The sequence below is a fragment of the Poromitra crassiceps genome (genome assembly GCF_964638095.1).
Source record: "Poromitra crassiceps genome assembly, chromosome: 5".
NCBI lineage: Eukaryota > Metazoa > Chordata > Actinopteri > Beryciformes > Melamphaidae > Poromitra > Poromitra crassiceps.
Genome location: NC_139642.1, coordinates 37,016,122 through 37,037,632, shown reverse-complemented (window position 1 = coordinate 37,037,632; position 21,511 = coordinate 37,016,122). Strand labels below are relative to the sequence as shown.

Below are 21,511 nucleotides of genomic sequence, written 5' to 3'. Positions count from 1 at the left end.
AGGCAATCCTGAATTCAAGTACCGGTAGACAATGAGAGTACATGACTTTAAGATCACCTTCTGCACTCAATCTCAATGGTCTCGAGGCTGGAAAATTGTTGTTTAATGTTCCACATCTACATTTACACTCCAGTGAGTCAAGTTGAGTTCAATAAGGGATCTTCATTATCTTTCACTTCAGTTCACCTGGTTGGTCTATCTTACTGTATGTTAAAAGCAGGTGTCTGTAGGGACAGCACAACCGCTACATTACATGTTTATTCCTATGTGATTTTTTAAATCAGTATTCATATCGTTTCCAGGATGGAACCCATATCCAATACCAACCGACAGCGATGTTGAGAAAACAGTGCGCAGAAAAAACTAAATAAAATACATCACATGTGTTTGTACTTACATCTCTCCCACTTATTTCAAACACAAATTGATAGAAAATGTACAGTATGTGACATCATGGCAATACTATGGATACCAATGACCATGACAAATCCCTGTAAATGTACTCTACTTGACAATTAAATTGATTCTGATTCTAACTCTTATGTTCTGTTCTGCAGTGTACTACTATGGAATTAATGTACATTGAGACTACACTACTTGGATTAAAACTCATTCTTTCCTCTATACATGCATTCACTACAAAACATGGTCTGATTGGGGAGTTTTCTGTAATGTGGTTGTTAATTTGACAGCTTGGCAAGTGAATTGTCAGGACAGTTCTGTGATGAACTAGAGCTTGTTCTACACTTGATGTACGTCTCTCTGGCGAACAGAAATGTAAACATGGACTCACCTTGTGACCGGAGATCTGCTGATTCTCTCAGGTTCGTCTGTGACCCTCAAGAAGAAGACAAAGGTTCCCGTTAGGAATCAATCAACCCATTACTTCACATCCCCACCGCAGCCCTCCCCACCTCCAATCAGCAGCAAGGCCACGTTAACCAATCAATCAACAATCACGACACAGAACACAACAACACATCTTCAAATCATGGATGGGTCATCATCAAACCTACTGTCCACTCACTGCACCAGATGGATACGAGACAACGAAACATCAAAGTCACTGACAAAACAGAACAGAATGACGAGAAATGAATCTAGGGGTAAGTGAATCCAAACCAGACGCACAGCACGGAGCTGTGTGCATGAGTATGAGAGCATATAGATATATATTACTTCTGTCTACACCTACATTTCCCCTGATCATTTTGCAATGCATGCCAGGTGCCAATTGGATTTATTTTAACTTTTACTCTTTATTTTTGCTCTTTATTTTAACTTGAACCCTGTCAACCTAATTTGAACCAATGATGCTGTAAAATGTAAAACAGCAATAACGTTTGTACAGTAAGGTGACATGTTGTGAGTGATTATTGAGTTAACCTGCCTTATAGAGTTGCTGAGACTAAAATAATGTCATAAGTCTGGGTTATAAATGCTGTTTCAGATTAATTCAGGGAGGAAACACTAAATACTTATAAATACTAATTGCACATTGGCACAAGATATCATCCATTGGCGACTCCAAAAATACTGGTATCTGCTTTTAAAAACTATACAGTATATTCTAATTCTATGGAACCTCGTCATCTTCTTCTTCACCTCAGGAGAGATCATTGGGTCCAACATTAAAAATGTATTTACCCATGACACTGTGGGGTGTTTTGGCTCAAATTCTAAAACCAAATGGCATGTGTTCCACCCAACAGGTTGCCATAAGCCCGTTGCTGAGTTTTTGTAGTGCATTTTCCCCCAATGGCCACCAGAGGCTGCTGCTGCTGTCTGTCTAGACTGAGGCCACTCTCCCACCAACCTGGCAACCCAAGCTCCATTCCAGGAAGTGGGAGTGGCCTGCAGGAGCAAGCGGCCAGCTTTCATTGACAGATTTTGAGCGGAAACCAAAGCTGACTTTAACAAGGCCCTAATGCAGCTGTGACGGACAAACTGCCTCAGTGCTGTGGCTTTAATCACATCACAACACATTATGAGCAGGAAAGATCTGAAATCATCTGCAGACTCTGTGTCTCAACCTGTTGCCTGTTGTTGTCTAATGTCTCAGCCATTTCAAACAGACAGGGAGAAATCCACAGCTAATCCACCACAATAATACCCTCCGGGGGGGGTTACTCTTAACCCTTTTATTCAACTGACTAATATGAGAAGTTTTAAAGTGACACCGTGACAAATCTTAAGTCAACATGTGCCTGTCAGGAAAGGTTACATTATGTGCATGTGAATTTACAGATTTCAAAATACTCTATTGCTGCAAAAGTACTGTCACGGTGGTCGCAGTAATAAAGTAGTAGTAAAGTTTAAAAGTTTTTTCTATTTCCTTCCTTTTTGGTCATATGTACTGTAGATATTTGTATGTCCATGTATATGGATATGTATATAAATTACAGCGTTGAATATTTTGTGTTTATAATGTATTGTACAGTACATGCTTGAGCTGGATGAGCGTGGTCTACTACCCTGAACAAAATAAAAAATATCAATCGACTCTTTGTGTGGAAATAGAACACATTTTTGTTACTCAAAAAACAACATGTCTTGTGGCTGCATTGCATTCTGGTCTATGGAGGCTACAGTCGGTAGAGAAACTGCTCTCTCTCCTCTTCTATGATGGATTTCTCCCTGTTTGATTGTTGAACATCTCTTGATGCAAAATGGCATCTCTAGAAAGAAGCCCTCGCTCTTTGATACTGAGGAACTGACACGAAAACCTGACGTTTATCACTGATGTTTTGTATCCTGAAACATTCCCCCCCATCAAAAACGTTAGCTGTGCTGGAAATATCTCAATGTGATATGACATCGTCTACGTTTGACCAGTTATCCATGGGAATAAAAAAAGGGAAAAAAATCCACCACCAAACAATAACATGAAGCCAGGAATGCAGGGTGTATCACCAAAAGCTGGTTTGGTAACACTTTGTTTGGATAGTTCGCCTACAGAGAGTCTACAGAGTATTTGTAACATTTCAACAGCTTATTAGTTGGCATTCAACAATTCAACTGTTTCACTTTGTCTGTAGATGTTTAACAGATTCTGTTTGCTTCCCGTTCCACAGAGCTGATTCTCATCACCTGGAGGTACTACATTATTCTGAGAATATGTAGGTATGTTCATGAATTGTCACATACTCTATAATCTGTTACACAACTACAGACAAAAGTGAAACAGTGGAAGTGTTGAAAGTCAACCAATAAGCTGTTGAAATGTTACAAATACTTTGCAGACTCTGTAGGTTGACTATCCAAATAAAGTGGTACCGCTGGTTTTAGGGTGGATGTCAGGGTTGGGAAAGGCTTTACTAACACACATCCTGCATGAGCAGCTCATCTGTGTGCATGGCCGAACCCTGTTGGTTTTCATTTCGGCGCCTATGTTAACAGCTGAGAGCCGCTCGGCTGCGCTCGGCTGTGTCTCATCTAGAGATTCGGGGTCTCACCTATTTTGACCAAGAGATGGCGCTGTTCCCAGCAAAAATAGGCAGCAGCGGCCCGGCTCCCGTTTGGTTTACTGGAAGGCAGCGTAGACGCAACAGGCGAGCGAGCCGCAGCAGTTCAGCCAGGTAGCCGTCACGCACGATGTGTGGCGTGGGCGCTAAGCGCCCGGCATGGTTTTGCGCAGCCACGACTTGGAGCCTTGCCGCCGGCGAGCGGCGACAGCGAGACTGTGCATACTCTAACGTAACTCGTCCAAAACGTTATCGTGTCGTTTACCAAGAACTTGCAATGAGCTGCGCCGATAGGACGCAGCTCATTGCAGAGCTGCGCCGATAGGACGCCCAGCTGTGGCGACCCCCTCGGCGCAGGCAGCGCCGTCGATTTCGCTCGAGCATAATTTGCGCTTTACACTGTAGACTGAGCCTCTCTCTGCTCTTCTTCTTCTACCCCCTACCTCTGTCTGCTATAAAACCCATCCCCCCCTTTCCTGTCTGTCCTGGATCCTCTGCTGCCACAGATTCACAGGACTGCTGATTTGTTAACAACAAGCGGAAACATATGGTGTTGATTACATGACTCAGACTACTACACTTGAGTTGCAAAGAACATGTGCGTGTGTACACACACACACACACACACACACACACACACACACACACACACACACACACCTTCAGGAAGTTGTTTAATCTAAAAACAAGCTGTGTGATTGTAAGGGAGTGTGCGTACAGTATGTTTGTGCAAGTGTGCGACTGTGCGTGCGAGACTGGGGATTTCTGCTGACATAGGCTAATGGACATTAATTATACCTAATGCACATAAAATAAATCAATTAAAAACATTTCTCATGCTCTTCTGCATGTCTAACTAGTATTAAACTGCAGCCTTGTGAAAGAGAGGAGGCTGCTAATATGAGCCTCGCATTCTTGCTATTGTTAACTAATACAAACTACCTAGGTTAGCAAGTTAGCCTAGCTGACCTGTGAAGTTCAAACAAGCATGTTGTCCCTGACCAGTGATGTAGATCTACCCTTGGGTCAGTCCCATTCATTGTCAATGTTGCCCCCTAGCAGCATAAAGTCAACATTACAGTGTGACTAAAGGCTAGAACACATCAACCAAACTTCAAAGCACTACCGGCAATGAAGACAGAATGTTGGGTCGCCTGTGTCGGGGCCAGAAAGTTGCAATTGAACACCGCAAAGATTACAGCTAGCCAACTAGCATGTACCTTCTGCCCCTGCTTGAGACCTAGGACTGCGGGTAGCCTATATATACAAACCAGATTCATGAAGATTAAAAAAATATATATAAATAAATAAAGAAAGCAGCATTTGCTTACCATTTCGCTCACCACTTAAACGGTTTTCCTAATATAGCTACTTCTACTAATTGAAAATATGGTACTCGCGTTGTCATCCCTTGCCTGTTTTTTTTTGACTAGTTCCTACTTTGCCATTCAAGTTTGCCAGTTAGCTAGGTTGCGCTTCAAGAACTGTGGCTCTTTGGCTCCGCCTATTGAGGTTTAAACAGCACATCAACACTAAATCATATAGAGCAGAAAATCATTGTTGCACTGATGTCTGAGGTGAAGCATGTTGCACTTCTGGTCACACCAGTCAGTGATGTCAGCAGTTAATTTGCCTTTGACAGCTGATGCAAAACACCTGCTTGCTTTGACATCACTGATCGGGGCGTGGCCAGAAGTGCATGATTTAAATATTCAACCAATGCAACAGTGATTTTCTGCCCTATATGATTTAGTGTTTTTTTATTATCTGATTTCTTCCCCATTTTCTCCCCAATTGTACTTGGCCAATTACCCCCCCTGCTGCCCCGGTCGCTGCACCACCCTCTGCCGATCTGGGGAGAGCCAAGACTAGCACCATGCTTTCTTCGACACTTGCACAGTTATATGATTTAGTGTTGATTTGCTCTATAACCCAACCAATAACATTATTTCTACTAACTGAAACCCCTAACTGTGATGGAGACAGTGAATGAGGGGCAGAGGAGATGACAGTGCACCAGCAGTCAGGCAGATAGGCAGGCAGACAGACAGACACACAGAAGCAGCAGCCAGAAAACATGGGAAAGGAAGACTTACTAACTGTTTTTGTGCCCTGTGGGAGGGTGCAGCCTGACATGGACTTGTTTGAGCTCTGACGTTTAGAGGGGTCAAGAGTGACCCTAGGAAGAAGAACAGGAGATGGAGAGAGGAACGGAAAGGGAAAAACACAGCAGAGTAAGAAGTAACAAAGACAGAGTCAACGAGAGAAAGAACGAGGAAGAAGAAGGCAAAGCATAGATAATGAAAGACGGTAAGAAACACAGGTAGAAACGAGAGAGAAGTAACAGATTATATGATTCAGGTAAAAGAGGGATAGGAGACTGGCAGGTGACTGGCAAGGAAAAGCAGAAATTGTTAAAGAAACAAACAAAGCAGCAGTAAACAGCCCAGAAAGAGATAGTCCTGGGTAAACAGCAGACCTGGGTCAAAAAAAGATTCTTAGCGTTTGTTTTCTACCTGCTTAGAGTACCACATTGCTGGGGTTAACAGCATCAGGAAAGTTCCTCAGGACAGTACCAGAGAAGTATATAGTATTTCAAATTGTCTAAACTTTCTGCCATCCGTTACTGTCCAATGTGGCAGAACACATTCATCTGGTGCTTTCCACATGCAAAACAAACGCTGAGAATGATTTGCAAATGGACCTGGGTCTGTCAGTGAAGAGAAAGTACTGTAGGAGGGGTTTGGACCTGGGTCTGTCAGTGAAGGGAAAGTACTGTAGGAGAGGTTTGGACCTGGGTCTGTCAGTGAAGGGAAAGTACTGTAGGAGAGGTTTGGACCTGGGTCTGTCAGTGAAGAGAAAGTACTGTAGGAGAGGTTTGGACCTGGGTCTGTCAGTGAAGAGAAAGTACTGTAGGAGAGGTTTGGACCTGGGTCTGTCAGTGAAGGTAAAGTACTGTAGGAGAGGTTTGGACCTGGGTCTGTCAGTGAAGGGAAAGTACTGGAGAGGTTTAAAGCCAAATGGACCTGGGTCTGTCAATGAAGAGAAAGTACTGTAGGAGAGGTTTAAAGCCAAATGGACCTGGGTCTGTCAGTGAAGGGAAAGTACTGTAGGAGGGGTTTGAAGCCTGTAAGGTTAATTATAGAGGAGGAAGCCTGACAGGTTAGTACTGGTTAAGGAGGAGAGGGGTGACAGGCAGCAAGGTTAGCTGCATGACTTTCAGCTTCCAGTTACAGGCCTGTAAACACAGCGCAGGCAATCCTCTACCACTATCTGAATATGGATGCAACTAACGATTATTTTCATTGTCGATTAATCTCTCGATTATTTTCTCGATTAATCGATTAGTTGTTTGGACTATAAAATGTCAGATAATAGTGAAAAATGTCCATCAGTGTTTCCCAAAGCCCAAGATGACGTCCTAAATGTCTCGTTTTGTCCACAACCCAAAGATATTCCGTTTTCTGCCATAGAGGAGTAAAGAAACCAGAAGATATTCACATTTAAGGAGCTGGGACCTTTTCTTTAATTACTCAAACCAATTAATCGATTACCAAAATAGTTTGTGATTAATTTAATAGTTGAGAACTAATCAATTAATTGATTAATCGTTGCAGCTCTAATGGATGGTTAATGTAATTTTTTATGCTTATTGTTTCGAGAATACAATTGTTAGAAATATCTGCAAATGTCTGTACGAGCTACAAACCTTAAAACTACAACTCGGCTATTCCACCCATATAGGTTATTAAAAAGAAGCCGATTAGTGTCTGTGCACTCCATCGTGTCTTGAGTTCTACCCAATCATCCTTTCTCTTCCCGTTTCACCTCAGCAGCCCCACCCAAAACCACAGTGAGCCCTCTCCAGTCCTGAACCTATAATAAACCAGTAGGAACCAGTACCTCGGCCTTTCCCCTTACCTGCGAGTGAGCTTGGAGGTGAGCTTGCTGAACAGGTTGGTGGTGGCACGGGTCCTGGCATGGGGCAGGGGGCTGGCGTCGTGCGACAGGGTGGGGGAGGCGGGCGGGACGTGGGAGGGCGGGCGGCGGTCTCTGATCTGCCCGCCGTGGAAGGTGCTCCTCACCGTGGAGCCACGGGTGAGGCGTGACGAGGGCGCCGCGGAGGAGGCGGAGGCCACGCCCGAGGCACCCGCGATGCTGTGGGTGGAGGGGGAGGCAGGGGGGAGGCGGTGGGCGGTACTGGAAGGGGAGGAGAAGAGAATGGGGGAAAATTAAGATCACAATCACTTCAATAAGCAAGTATAATAACTGTGTGCGTTTTCACCATTTCTGCAGTGTCCAGCCATCATTTTCGAAGCGGCCGTGCATTGTATTCTGGTAGTCTCAATGCCAGACCCATGAGAGTTCTTACACTGATACACTACGTTACTGCAGGCTGCAGATCCCTCTCTGGGTCTGATACACTAGATTACTGCATGCTGCAGATCTCTCTCTGGGTCTGATACACTACGTTACTGCAGGCTGCAGATCTCTCTCTGGGTCTAATACACTACGTTACTACAGGCTGCAGATCTCTCTCTGGGTCTGATAGATTACATTACTGCAGGCTGCAGATCTCTCTCTGGGTCTGATACATTATGTTACTGCAGGCTGCAGATCTCTCTCTGGGTCTGAGACACTACATTACTGCCGGCTGCAGATCTCTCTCTGGGTCTGATACACTACGTTACTGCATGCTGCAGATCTCTCTCTGGGTCTGATACACCACGTTACTGCAGGCTGCAGATCTCTCTCTGGGTCCGATACACTACGTTACTGCAAGCTGCATATCTCTCTCTGGGTCTGATACACTATGTTACTGCATGCTGCAGATCTCTCTCTGGGTCTGATACACTGCGTTACTGCAGGCTGCAGATCATTCTCTGGGTCTGATAGATTACATTACTGCAGGCTGCAGATCTCTCTCTGGGTCTGATACACTACATTACTGCAGGCTGCAGATCTCTCTCTGGGTCTGATACACTATGTTACTGCATGCTGCAGATCTCTCTCTGGGTCTGATACACTATGTTACTGCATGCTGCAGATCTCTCTGGGTCTGATAGATTACATTACTGCAGGCTGCAGATCTCTCTCTGGGTCTGATACACTACATTGCAGGCTGAAGATCTCTCTCTGGGTCTGATACACTACGTTACTGCATGCTGCAGATCTCTCTCTGGGTCTGGGACGCTTCTAGCTCCAAACTGCTGTCGGAATCCTGGCCAGTGATTGGTGGGTTCGGGATCTTGAACCCACCAGGCAATCACTAAGGACTTTAGTGACCCAAACTGACTCTGTTGACTTTTCGCTGTCAATTGTTCCCCCCTCAAAACAGCAGTGAGGGGTGTGAAGTGGCACAGACTAATTTATGTATTTTGTGGTGCGATTCAATGTATTATTTGAGTCTGAGGAGAGATTAGCATTCTGGTAGCGGAGCGTGGAGCTTCCATTGGCGGTACGTCACGTTGACCGCTCCACATTCACATAAAGTTGAGGTCTAGTCTGCTTTATGCAAATCATGGGCATCCGAAGTGACCCTCTGCCCGATCAAAGCTCCCAAACCTCATAAACAAACTATGAAATAGCCATTTAAGATCTAAAATGTTTAATAGTTTAAATTAATTTAAAACGTTTTCAGACTTTCCAAGCACCTATGGATACCCAGAGAGAGAGAGAGAGAGAGAGATCACAGTCTATGCGGGAAGTAATATTAATAACAATAATAATTGATTGGATTTATATAGCGCCTTTCTAGATACTCAAAGTAGCCATCTCCGTGCGGTCACGACATAACGTTAGTAGATATATAAACATTTATACATAGTTATATATAGGAGCTCTACCCACTGAATCACAACCTTGAGAATCGATAATTAAATTCGTTGCTAGCTAATTTCATTATCAAATTTTATCGATTAGTTGTTGCAGCCCCAGTTTAAAAGCTTCGAGCATGTTGTCCATATTGTTTCCACATTATGACTTAAAAGCTTGTGAACACACCGAGGTCAGAACAACGACTTCCCAACTCGGGAACTGGGACCATCCGAGCCGAGGAGCATGTGAATGCAGCACTTGGCTCCAATGTAGCCTACTCGCTCGCTACTGTTTTGGCTGTGAAACAGTGGATAAATTGTTTTGAGCGTTGCACAACCCCATCAGTCTAGAAGAGCCGCATGACTGAATTATTTCATTCACATTCAAGTTAGCAGAAGGCTAACCGGACGTTAGCCGACTCACATTGAAAACTCCGGTACTGTGAAATACAGAGAGTGTTAGGTGGTGGTGATAGGCTTAATCAGCGTTGTGGGAACTCGTTTGGCAAGGGCTTGAATGTAACAAGACGTTCATGTAAAAGTTACGCACTAGAGTTTTAATATAATCATGATGATTATGACCAAGCTTTGGCAATACTGAAATGTACTTCATGCCTTATTGAATTGGATTGGACTGAGAGACAGACAGAGAGAGAGAGACAGACAGAGAGAGAGAAAGAGAGAGAGAGAGAGAGAGAGAGAGAGAGAGAGAGACAGACAGACAGAGAGAGAGAGACACAGAGGGACACAGAGAGTGCGCTGCCCTCTGAACCGTGACCACTAGCTTTTCTCTAATCTCTACAAAATGATCCAAAACACTCTCTCTCCCCTCCTCTCGCCCAATTCCCTTCTCTTCATCCGGCAGTGGCACTCGCACTTCGTCGCACACACACACACACACACACACACACACACACACACACACACACACACACACACACACACACAGATCCTGACTCCCTGGCCGGCCTCAGGCTGCTCTTCATAACGCTCTAGATAACAGTCACACACCAGAGCCATTAGACGGGTTAAGCTGATGCACAGCAGCCGCTGCGGCGCAAAATCGTTTCACATCAACGCAAACTAGCTGACGACTGCAACTCGCAGATGGAGAGGAGAAGAGGAGAGAGAGAGAGGAGAGGAGGGGAGGAGAGAGAGAGGAGAGGAGGAGAGAGAGAGGAGAGGAGGGGAGGAGAGAGAGAGGAGAGGAGGAGAGAGAGGAGAGGAGGGGAGGAGAGAGAGAGGAGAGGAGGAGAGAGAGAAGAGGAGGAGAGAGAGAGAGGAGAGAGGAGAGGAGGAGAGAGAGAGGAGAGGAGGAGAGAGGAGAGAGAGAGGAGAGGAGGAGAGAGAGAGGAGAGGAGGAGAGAGAGGAGAGGAGGAGAGAGAGAGAGGAGAGGAGGGGAGGAGAGAGAGAGGAGAGGAGGAGAGAGAGAGGAGGGGAGGAGAGGAGGAGAGAGAGAGGAGAGGGGGGGAGGAGAGAGAGAGGAGAGGAGGGAGGAGAGAGAGAGGAGAGGAGGAGAGAGGAGAGGAGAGGAGGAGAGAGAGAGGGGAGGGGAGGAGAGAGGAGGGAAGTCAATTTCAGCAAAGTAACTACTTGAGTCAGATGTTTCTTTCCACCCCTGACAGTCAGTCAGGCGTGTGTGTGTTTGTGTGTGTGTGTGTGTGTGTGTGTGTGTGTGTGTCTGTGTGTGTGTGTGTGTACTGAACCATGTTTTGTGCTTATGATGTGTTCCTTGTCTCCTTCAACAGTATGTCATTGTATGAGGTCAGTCATCTCTGCGTCAGCATTGTGTGTGTGCATGGGTGAGTGTGTGTGTGTCTGTGTATAAACGTGTTACATGCATTCACAGCAGAGTTTAATGTGTGTACTTGCATGTGTGCACTATGTATACACACACACACAGCAGTTGTGTACTGTATGTGCATTTCTAGTGTATGTATGTGACGTGTGTGTGTTATATACTGTATATCTCACTACTATTAATAAGGTGGAGGCTGGAGGGTGTGGCGTGGTGCACAATTGCTCAACTGCCAGTTGAGTGGGCGAGCATGTGTGGCACCCTAGAAATGAGTAGAGATGAAACGATATGAAAATTTCATATCACGATTATAGTGATCAAAATTATCACGTTTTCAGTATTATCACGGCATTGTTAAAATGTGCTGAAAATGTTCAAAAAGTACTAATACACTTACAGAGATAATTTCACCAAGTGTTATATTGAAAACTCAGACCCAAAAAGGATTGATACACTCACTGAAATCATTTTCTCCATGGCTGCGGGTCTGCATCTCAGAGACGGTTGCCAACTTTGGTTGATGATGGACAGTATTTACCATGTTTTTCAAAGCTTACGGTTATCATAAGGAATTTTATCACGGCTATCGTAAGCTTGTCACCCTAACCTGAAATTCGAACTCTAAAATCAATTCCCAATCTTACAGTAACTTTAAAATGGAACCCGCCTTACCCTAACCTAAACCTAATTCTAATTGTTTATCTTAACCCTTAAACCCTGATGTTGGTCCTAATCATAAACTCACTGCTTAATTAAAACCTGTTCTACCCTGCCGGTATCCCCAGTGGGTCCACCTTTACAAACGCATGTTAAATGGCCAGGTTTTGTTCAAACCCACAGAACTTTATTTTAAATTCCCAAGGTTTCCAAGGAATACCAAACATGTCAGTCTGAATTAAAGGGGAATTGTAGAAGATTATGCACAATAAATTGAGATTTTCTCTTTCCATTTGATGTAATGGCGCAGCCATAAAACAATGGCATCTTGGCTTTTTATATTTTACACAACATAAGTGTGATATATCTTCAGTGAAGCCTTAGAATAATCAGAGATACATAATATATATGAGATATTGTTGTACAGTATGAAAAGAATACAGCCCCCCAATCTTTAGGCTATTTAAGGATAAACTTAGGATGCAAGGGGTAAAATGAGGGAGAACTGGCAAAATATCCTCACTATGGAGCATTTTGCTCATCTTAATATCCTTGTGAGGACATTCGCTTGATAATACATGAATACACACACACACACATACACACACATACACACACACACACACACACACACACACACACACACACACACACACACACAGCTCTCACCTGTTCTCCTTGCCGTTCTGCAGCAGTGAATGTCTGTCTGTACTGGATCGGTCTGTACACACATAGGTGTTCCTTCGAGTCATGGCACTGGCAGGGATGTTGTTCTGAAGGGGGGGGGGACAACACAAGTTTACTGAATGATTGATAATTGTTCACAATTCAACAGGTTCATTATTTAAAGGGGGGGGAGCAGCTGAGTCGACCTGGGTGCAAGACAACACACTGCATTGTTTTTATGACTTAGTCCAGGGTTAATTTATAATTTAGAAAAAAATCATAATTAAATCATAAAATGAATTAAAAAATGTCAAACATATTTTTCATGTCAGGATTATCCAGTCTGTGTTTCTGTAGCTATGGTCAGAGAGGAACCTCCACCATCTGATGTTTAATAAAAGCCCAATATCGGCCTGAATCGGCCTGATACATCAACAGAGCAATATATCAGTCTAACCCTAATCCTGTATATTGGTCAATTTGTTTGAGGTGGCAGATGGGTGGGGTTTACCACAATGGATGATGCAGTGAGCAACACAAAGTTTGAAAATCCATCCATTATACTTTCCTGAGACCGATGACTGCCTGAAAAGTTCTGATTCAGTAAACCCCGCCCACCTGGTGCTCCAGGTAAGTTAAAACAAGCTCCTAAAATTGCTGGCCTTGATTATTTGACCTGTATCTGTCAGCAGGACATTAGAGGGTTAATCTTAGGTTAATCTGGCTGGCTGCCCTCTTCACAAATCTCTGACACATGTTAATCTGACTGAGGAGTGGTAATCTCCACACTGGGTTCCCTCATCGGTACATTTTAAGGTGTGTGTGTGTGTGTGTGTGTGTGTGTGTGTGTGTGTGTGTGTGTGTGTGTGTGTGTGTGTTTGGGTGCATGCGTGCGTGCGCAAGAGTGTGTGAGTGGCAGTTTGATTCTTCTCCACTAATCTGTGGAGGATGTTAACCTTTAACAGTGTCCATAGTATCTGTGTCAGTGCATCCTCAATGAGCTATAATCTGCAAAAATGGGATTAGGATGAAGACTTGGAGGGGATTCTTCTGTCTGTGCCTGCTGCATCAATGAGAGATTTAAAAACACACATGACACTATGGTATGACAGTAGGGCCCGGCGAAATACAGAGAAATTGACTGACAGACACTGCCACTCTGGTACCATTTTCCATCTCGACTGTGTCATTAGATCTGTGGTATATCGAGTCAAGAGCCATGTAGTCTGCTCCACCAATCCTGAGCATAGACTGCATACTATAGACGGGTTTCTTGTATACAAACATTAGTGGGTGCGTGCGCGCGCAGGGACAGAGGATGACGAGAAACGCATCGAGCTGATCGCCAATTGGTTCAACACAGGTGCATCACAAACCCACAGTGAAGTGTAGAAACTTCAATTTGATATCTATTCCAAGCTGCCACTCTACATTTTACATAAATACCACCTGTAATGCCTACATTAACAATAAAACAAGTAATCTGAAGGGCTGTGTCATTTGAGCAGTGAGTGTGGGTGGCGCTAATGCATGTTTTAATTTGTTTACAAACCGCTGTTAAACAAAACTGTAGAAGACGAAAAGCAGCAGTGAGTGTGAGGGTGTTCGACTTGTTGATGCCTCGCCTGACTGCGCTCGGCTGCAGTCAACTCAAACGAGTGTGTGGAGCATACAGTCTATGGTGTGGAGCGGCTTTCTACCCCGGTGATGTGCGCGCATTTATGAGATGACGTTGCACAGAAACCTGTCTATATGGATGTCATAACAGCTCCTCAAAAGTGAAGCCAAAACATCTCTATGGCCCCCTGGTGGCTGGCTGCAGTATAGGTCATAATCCCGCCCCCCTGCATGTTAGCGGATGGGATATGAGCCAAACTAAAAAAATCTAAGTACATGTCAAATACATTTTCCCCAAAGATGGTTTCTGTCATTTCTCATTTGAGCTAGTTCTTATCATGCTGATGTATGTTCAAGTGCTCATTTGATGATAAGTTTGATAAGTCTGATAAGTTTGTTTTCAATTAGTTATTTGACGATATAAAAAAGGTGTAGAATGGCATGACTGACAGCTGTGACAGCTACTCTCAAACGTCTGTCCAACAGCGAGATAGCTGAGGGAGCTGCACATTTTCCAAATGCAGGCAGGGTGACAGGGGAAGGAGTCGGATCCGCCCTACTATGCCTCTGATTGGCTTACCCTGATACTTTACCCTTTCCTTAACCAATCATCCCTCCTCATGCGTAAACCCAACCAATCATCGCTCCTCATGTCTAAACCCAACCCAATCAGAGGCCAAATTTGCGAGGGTCTCTATTGGGCCTATATCTCTATATCTCGGGCTCCAAATGACATCACATAGTGTAAGCAAGATGGTAGCTTGCGGAAATGGGATATTTTTGCTTCACTTTTGCATAGCAGTAGCAAGTGGAGACATGCCATCCTTTTTTTTACGATAATTTTTTTGGGCATTTTGCCTTTTATTGATAGGACAGTGGATAAACAGGAAAGGTGGGGGGAGAGAGAGGGGATGACATGCGGCAAAGGACCACGGGTTGGATTCGAACCCGGGCCGGCCACGCGAAGGACTAAGGCTTTGTGGTACGGCTCTAGCAGGTGGGCCACCGGGATGCCCCATGTCGTCCATCTTTTATACAGTCAATGATCCTGAGTAATAGAACCCTACTATCAAGCCTGCAGCCCAGTCCACCTATCAGGCGTAATGTATATTGACCCGAGTCTAGCCTGACTCAGCTGGCTTCAAGATGGCGGGGTGCCAGTTCATTATGGTCAGCCGCCAAGTTTTCAAACCATTACTGAAACATAAATCTCCAAGCAGGATCAATCCAATTCAATATCTCAAAGCCGAATGTAAAAAATTCCAACTGAGGTGATTAACTTGAGCATTAGTGTGTGTTGGGTCCTTTTACATTTCAGTGCTTACCATGACCAGTGAGAAACTGAGTGCAAATTAAACGCAAAGAAACGCTTACATTTAATGAGTTTAGACTTTATTAGTCTTAATAGGACCTCTATCCCCCCAAAGCCCCCTTAATTTCTTTGATTAATTCATTTTTATATCTTACGGTTTTCCTTCCTATACTTACCGGTACTCTATATGTTTGTATGTCACTGGGTTAGGGAAATATGTATTTTTGTTACTACTTTGTGCCGTTACTGTACGTACATTTATTCTGGAATAAGCTAAAACAGTATTGTAGCTTCCTCCCTTTGAGCGTGTTTCTTGCCTTTTCTTGAAAAGAATTGTTTCCTCCCTCCACTATTCCTCCTACGCTCAATCCATAATGCATTTATGTTGCTCCAAGGATCCTGTGGCTGAAATGTATTGAGATAGAATTGAATAGAGAAGCTTGTGTTGCAATTTTGATTGACAGGTGAAATCTGCTTATGATAAAAATTTCACATAGAGCTAGCAAAAAGACAAGGTAAAGCAACATTCAGTTGAGCTCACACAGCATAATTAATGCATGAATAAATCTGATGTATGCAACGTCTACATCAAAATGAGTCCAACACATTATTTACCCTGAAAAAGCCATGTGAAAACCTGTCCTTACCGTGGTAGAGTTGACCTCCTTGCGGCGGTCGGGGATCTCGGACTTGTTGGGGTTGTGGGCGGAGCTAACCATGGGACTGGAGGGGGGCGCGATGCTGCGGGGGCCGACCGCGTTGCTGCTCGCCTTGCGGCTCGACGGCCGCTCCTCTTTAAGCCCCGCCCCCTCACCCACGCCGCTGGGGCTCCGCTTGGGGTGAGTCGACCCCGGTACTGAGGGACCGCCTGAGTGAGAGAGAGAGAGAAGGGGAGAGAGACACAGAGGAGAACAAGAGAGATTAACAATTGTTATATATGTTGCCATTATTCTAATTATTTCTTTTGACTTTATTGAATTCTTTTAACGATCCTTTTTAATTGGATCATTATTGATTATGACCAAGCTTTGGCAATGTATACTGAACTCTACTTCATGCCAATAAAGCTCATTGAATAGAATTGGTTTGAGAGAGAGAGAGAGAGAGAGAGAGAGAGAGAACGACAGTGAGAAAAAAGTAGATACTGACAATGTATTGCTCTTTTTTTAACATATAAGCTTATTGTTATATTATAACTAGTATTATTGCCATTGCACTTTGCCAATTCCCGCTGCTGTCCCGGTCGTTGCTCCACCCCCTCTGCCGATCTGGGGAGAGTTGCACTGTAGACTAGCACATGCTTCCTCCGATTCATGTGCAGTCACCAGCCGCTTCTTTTCACCTGACAGCGAGGAGATTCACTGGGAGGACGTAGCGCGTGGGAGGATTAGATTATTCCCCCAGTCTTCCCCATGCCCCCACCCCCGACACGGCCAATTGTGCTTACAGAAGTCAGAGTGTCGTCTCTGGCGGTGGTAGGTGGAGGCACTGCGCTGCGCCTTCTGGCCCGTGGAGGTGGAGGAGGGGCCTGAGGGGCCTGAGGAGAAAGAGGAGGTGGAGTGTTTGCTGGTTCCGTTGGTGATGGTCCCGGTCCGGACCCGTGCCAGACTGAGACTGCTGCCCGACCGAGAGACACTGCCCTCCGACTGAGAGGGAGAGAGAGAGAGAGTTAGGGTAGTTTTCCATTCTAGTTTTGGCAGATTCTAAGCAAACTAATTAGACAAAATTCAGCAATCTTAAAATTTGAATCAGGAGTGTCCCCATCAATGCTGTTAAGTGAATAAATAGGTTGTGTGTGGGGGGTGAGACAGGAGAGATAGTTCCTTGGCATAGGAGAAGTCATAATTATTATGTCATGTAATCTGCTGGTGGGCGTATTTCCTTCTTTCTGGAGGTGATGAGTAAATATTACGGCCAATATCACAGGAGAAATGTGCATTCTGAAATTCCGTCAAGGTATTCATGAGATATCGCGTTAACAAGCTGGAAAATGGCGTTTGAGAGGTCACAGTGACCTTGACCTTTGACCTTTGACCACCAAAATCTAATCAGTTCATCTTTGAGTCCAAGTTGATGTTTGAGACAAGTTTGATTAAATTTCTCAAGGCATTCCTCAGATATCGCGTTAACGAACCTCGTACGGACGTATGGCCGTACGGACGGACAACCCGGATCCATAATGCCTCCGGCCTGGCTATCGCCGGCGGAGGCATAAAAACTGTATAGAAGAAAAAAGAAAGAAGGTCCGCACACTGAGCTCCCATTCCCCATTCTGCAACGCTTGCCATATGTGTGAAACCAGTCACACTAAACAGTCGTGGGAGTCACTGTGCAGAAGGCATTTAAGGGACGGAGTGAGAGCCTTTGGGTGCAACACTTTAGGATCCAGGGGCCATATTACAGAAAGTTCCTATCTTAAGTCTTAAGTTAAGATAGGACTAGTCTAAGATAGGATTTGCAATTGAGGAAGTTTCTGTAATATGGCCCCAGAACAACATCTGATCAGAGGCAGGATTATCAGGCCGTTTGTTGGGCCGGTCAGGTTCCGCCAGCAGAATACATCGCAGCAGACCAGACAAGCTGCCAGCTGTGCACAACACAGGGTGTTCCCATCTCCCATTTTGCACAACTCTTTTTGGAAAAAAGGCAAAACCCACCTCAAGCGAGCATAAAAACCTTTTTGCAAAATTGTTTTTTCTAATTTTGCCGTTTCCATCAACCTTTTCTAATGCGATACCTCAAAATGCGCATAAAGATAGGTTGATGGAAACGCACCTAGAGAGAGACGGACAGAGAGAAAGAGACTCACACAGAATATATATATACAGTATACACATACACACACTGAGAGTATATGATTATTTTCTGGCATTTTCTGCCCTTAGATCCTATTTGACATCTTACATCATTCTTGCGTGCCAGCAGCAGGTACGTGGCGGTGATCTCGTCGTACTTCTGACTGGTCAGGGCGTCTTTGATCTCGTGCCTGCTGAAGCCCATCCCCACCATCACATCTGGAACAGCAAGAAAAACACTAGAGACAGCTGCTGCAACTTCACAGCACACCGGAGGACTGAGGCAGGAAGTATGTGCATGAGAATAAAAACCATTTGTGAGAATTTACTCTGGTCGTATTAAACCTTGATGGGCGGAGCCAAAGAACCACAGATCAACAAAACCAGCTATCGGCCAAATAATACAAACTAAGTAACTTCTAATGGATCAATGACTAATGATTAGTAATACAATGGCAGGAGAAACAACAGAGTGGGAAAGGAGATGTAGCATTGTGGGTATTGCGGTTTTCCTCACCGATGGTGGCGTCGTTGTAGTCCTCCACAGGCTCCACATGAGGCTTCAGCTCATCACTGTCATAGCCAACATTCAACCACTTGTCTTTCATTATTTGCTGGTGAGGGGGAGAGAGAGACACACACACACACACACACACACACACACACACACACACACACACACACACACACACACACAGATGTGTGTTAATAAGGGTACAGACGATAATCAATATATCACAAGACAAAAATATAACTATATAGGTTATTCTGCTGTAGGAATCACAAATGAGACGCTTGACCATCACAGTTTCACATCTCCATCCAAATTATATTATTGTCACTTTGTTTTTGTTTAGTTTTTAACCAAGTTTTTTCCCCCGGAGTGTGTGTGTGTGTGTGTGATTTTTGTGCTCACCTCCAGCGTGCAGCGCTTGGTGGGGTTGAGCACCAGGAAGCGGCGCAGGATTCCCTCGCAGTCTGTGGACATGTAGAAGGGAACGCGGTATTTTCCCCTCAAAACACGCTCCCGCAGCTCCTGAACACAACACACACACGAGTTAGGACAACAGACTGACTGACTCAGTAAAAGAGATAGACTTACATTTGTATAGTAGAAATATGTTTTTTTCAATCCCATAAAGCATCTTGTGACCACCCCCCCCCCCCCGCCCCCCAATTATCTTGTGACCTCCTGGAAGGTCCCCTGAGAACCACTGGATTAGAACAAGCAGCAATATATCAAATATTAAACCCCATCCCACCACAACTGAGGCTCAGTGGACTGACTTCATTTCAGGCTCTCGATTCGGTCTCTCTCAGGTCCTAACTATGTTTTCCGCAGAAGAAACATTGTGATTGGACAATAAAGTGAACAATGAAAGACCTGTTGCTATGCAAAGGGTGCTTATAGTAGTAATGGTTCTGTTCGTAAGATAAGAGAAAGTTTCCAAACGAGCCGCCATGTTTTATATTCAGTTTGAAATCTGAGGCTTTCGTCATATGGGAGTGGGCGTGGTTTCATCTAAACTGCCTTGGAAAAATGATAGACTCCTCCCCACCCTCCTCTGCACTTCACCCACCTTCAGGTTCTGCCCATCAAAGGGCAGTGAGCCGCTGACCAGTGTGTACAGGATGACCCCCAGGCTCCAGATGTCCACTTCAGGCCCGTCGTACTTCTTGCCCTGGAACAGCTCAGGGGCGGCGTAGGGCGGGGAGCCGCAGAACGTGTCCAGCTTGCTGCCCATGGTGAACTCGTTACTGAAGCCGAAGTCGGCGATCTTGATGTTGGAATCGGCGTCTAGCAGGAGGTTCTCCGCCTGCAGGACACAAGCAGGGAAGTGGGACATTAGTGGAAGGGTTTCCAAGGTTTAAAAAATCTAGGTCCAGATTCATGAACTAACTCACTCACAAAAAACAAACAAACAACACTCCTATTATACCTACTACTACTGATAATAACAAAGTTAAACTTGAAATAAATTGTATGAAACTTTTCAAAACACAACTATAAAATTATGTGTAGGGATACCATCAAGAACACACACAAAATAGAAAAAAGCAGGAAAACTACAATCTCACATTTCTATTTAAGGGACATTGCATTTAAAAGAGGTGAAATTATGAAAAACAAAACACTTTGTTCCCGAATAAGACTGTGGTTTTAGTTTATTTGCATGAACTACAGTAAAAGTTATGGTCTGTTTCACTCATTAAGGCCTATGACATATATAGTTAAAGTCTTAGTGAATTAAAGTATTAGTGAATAAGACACTAACAGACAACTGTCATAATAACACATTTGAAGCTGAGAACATTTACTACAATTTGCATTGTTCATTATTTGATGTGTCTTATTGCTTAATATTGATTCTTATTCATATCACAGGAAAGGGTTAAATTGGACAAGGTGGAATCAGAATCAGCCAATCACCTTCAAGTCTCTGTGGACGATATTCTTCTGATGACAGTAGTAGACTGCTGAGACAATCTGAGGGGAGGGAGGGAGAGAGAGACATCAACATTTACAGTAGTAAACAAATGTAATGCAATGTTATTCGTATAGCACATTTCATACACAAGGAAAATTCAAGGTGCTTCATATTAAGTCTGTAATTACATAATATTGTGAACAACACACTGTTAAGGGGCGTTCACACCGAGATATTTATTTTTCGCTCTGTCGCTCAAGTCAACCCTTTGGAATCGCTCTGTCGCTCTGTTTAAATCGCTCAACAACAGGCACACGAAATGACGGACATGTGGGGGATATAACGTTACGCAATGTCATGCTGTTTGTCCACTACGAGCCACCGTCATTGTTTACAAGCTAAGCCTATCAGCGTGCTCCTAATGCGAGCTGCATACCGGTAGTACAGACTTCACTTCATGTCAGCTGTCAGCCTGTCAATGCGGTTTGTTGCCACACAATAAACCAGCGGTTTGTTCCAAGCCAGAGTGATCCTTGACTCGCTCTCACACGGCAGCCAATCAGCATTGAACAGCGAGCGACTGATGCCAGCGTATTTTCGCTCGAGTTGGAATATTTCATCTTGAGCGACGAGCGTATTTTCTCCCTATCGCTCTGTCTCTGCCGCTCGGACGCCCAGCGATTATTCTCCCAGGCGAATATACGCTCAATCGCTCGTTTGCATTGACTTTGTATGTAAACTCGACGCCAGCGACCAACTTTAATAGGTCGGTGTGAACGCAGCTTTAGAAGTCTGCACTCGAGAAACTCCATTCACACACCTTCTGAAGATCCACACACAATCAAAACATTATCCATAAAAGATGTACAACTGATTTCTTACCCATCTTCTTTGCTCTGAACCACAGAAAAATTTACTTTTGCTGCGTTTGTGCATGTGGTTCACACTGCTTAGTT

At 44.4% G+C, this 21,511-nt stretch overlaps 1 protein-coding gene across 2 annotated transcripts in view; it reads right to left on the bottom strand.

Annotated features, from left to right (window-relative positions):
• Positions 1 to 21,511, bottom strand: part of mark4b (MAP/microtubule affinity-regulating kinase 4b) — an 84,222-nt gene that overhangs the window by 4,637 nt on the left and 58,074 nt on the right. Inside the window, exons 7-16 of one of the 2 annotated variants that reach the window (XM_083637562.1) lie at positions 20,558 to 20,614; positions 19,707 to 19,943; positions 19,043 to 19,162; positions 18,644 to 18,740; positions 18,236 to 18,345; positions 16,779 to 16,977; positions 15,979 to 16,199; positions 12,406 to 12,509; positions 7,386 to 7,664; positions 794 to 838 (exon numbers count right to left, since the gene is read on the bottom strand). In XM_083637562.1, coding sequence (XP_083493688.1) covers positions 794 to 838; positions 7,386 to 7,664; positions 12,406 to 12,509; positions 15,979 to 16,199; positions 16,779 to 16,977; positions 18,236 to 18,345; positions 18,644 to 18,740; positions 19,043 to 19,162; positions 19,707 to 19,943; positions 20,558 to 20,614 — 1,469 coding nt within the window. The remainder of the gene's footprint in view (positions 1 to 793; positions 839 to 7,385; positions 7,665 to 12,405; positions 12,510 to 15,978; positions 16,200 to 16,778; positions 16,978 to 18,235; positions 18,346 to 18,643; positions 18,741 to 19,042; positions 19,163 to 19,706; positions 19,944 to 20,557; positions 20,615 to 21,511) is intronic. The other variant, XM_083637563.1, reaches the window with a different exon arrangement.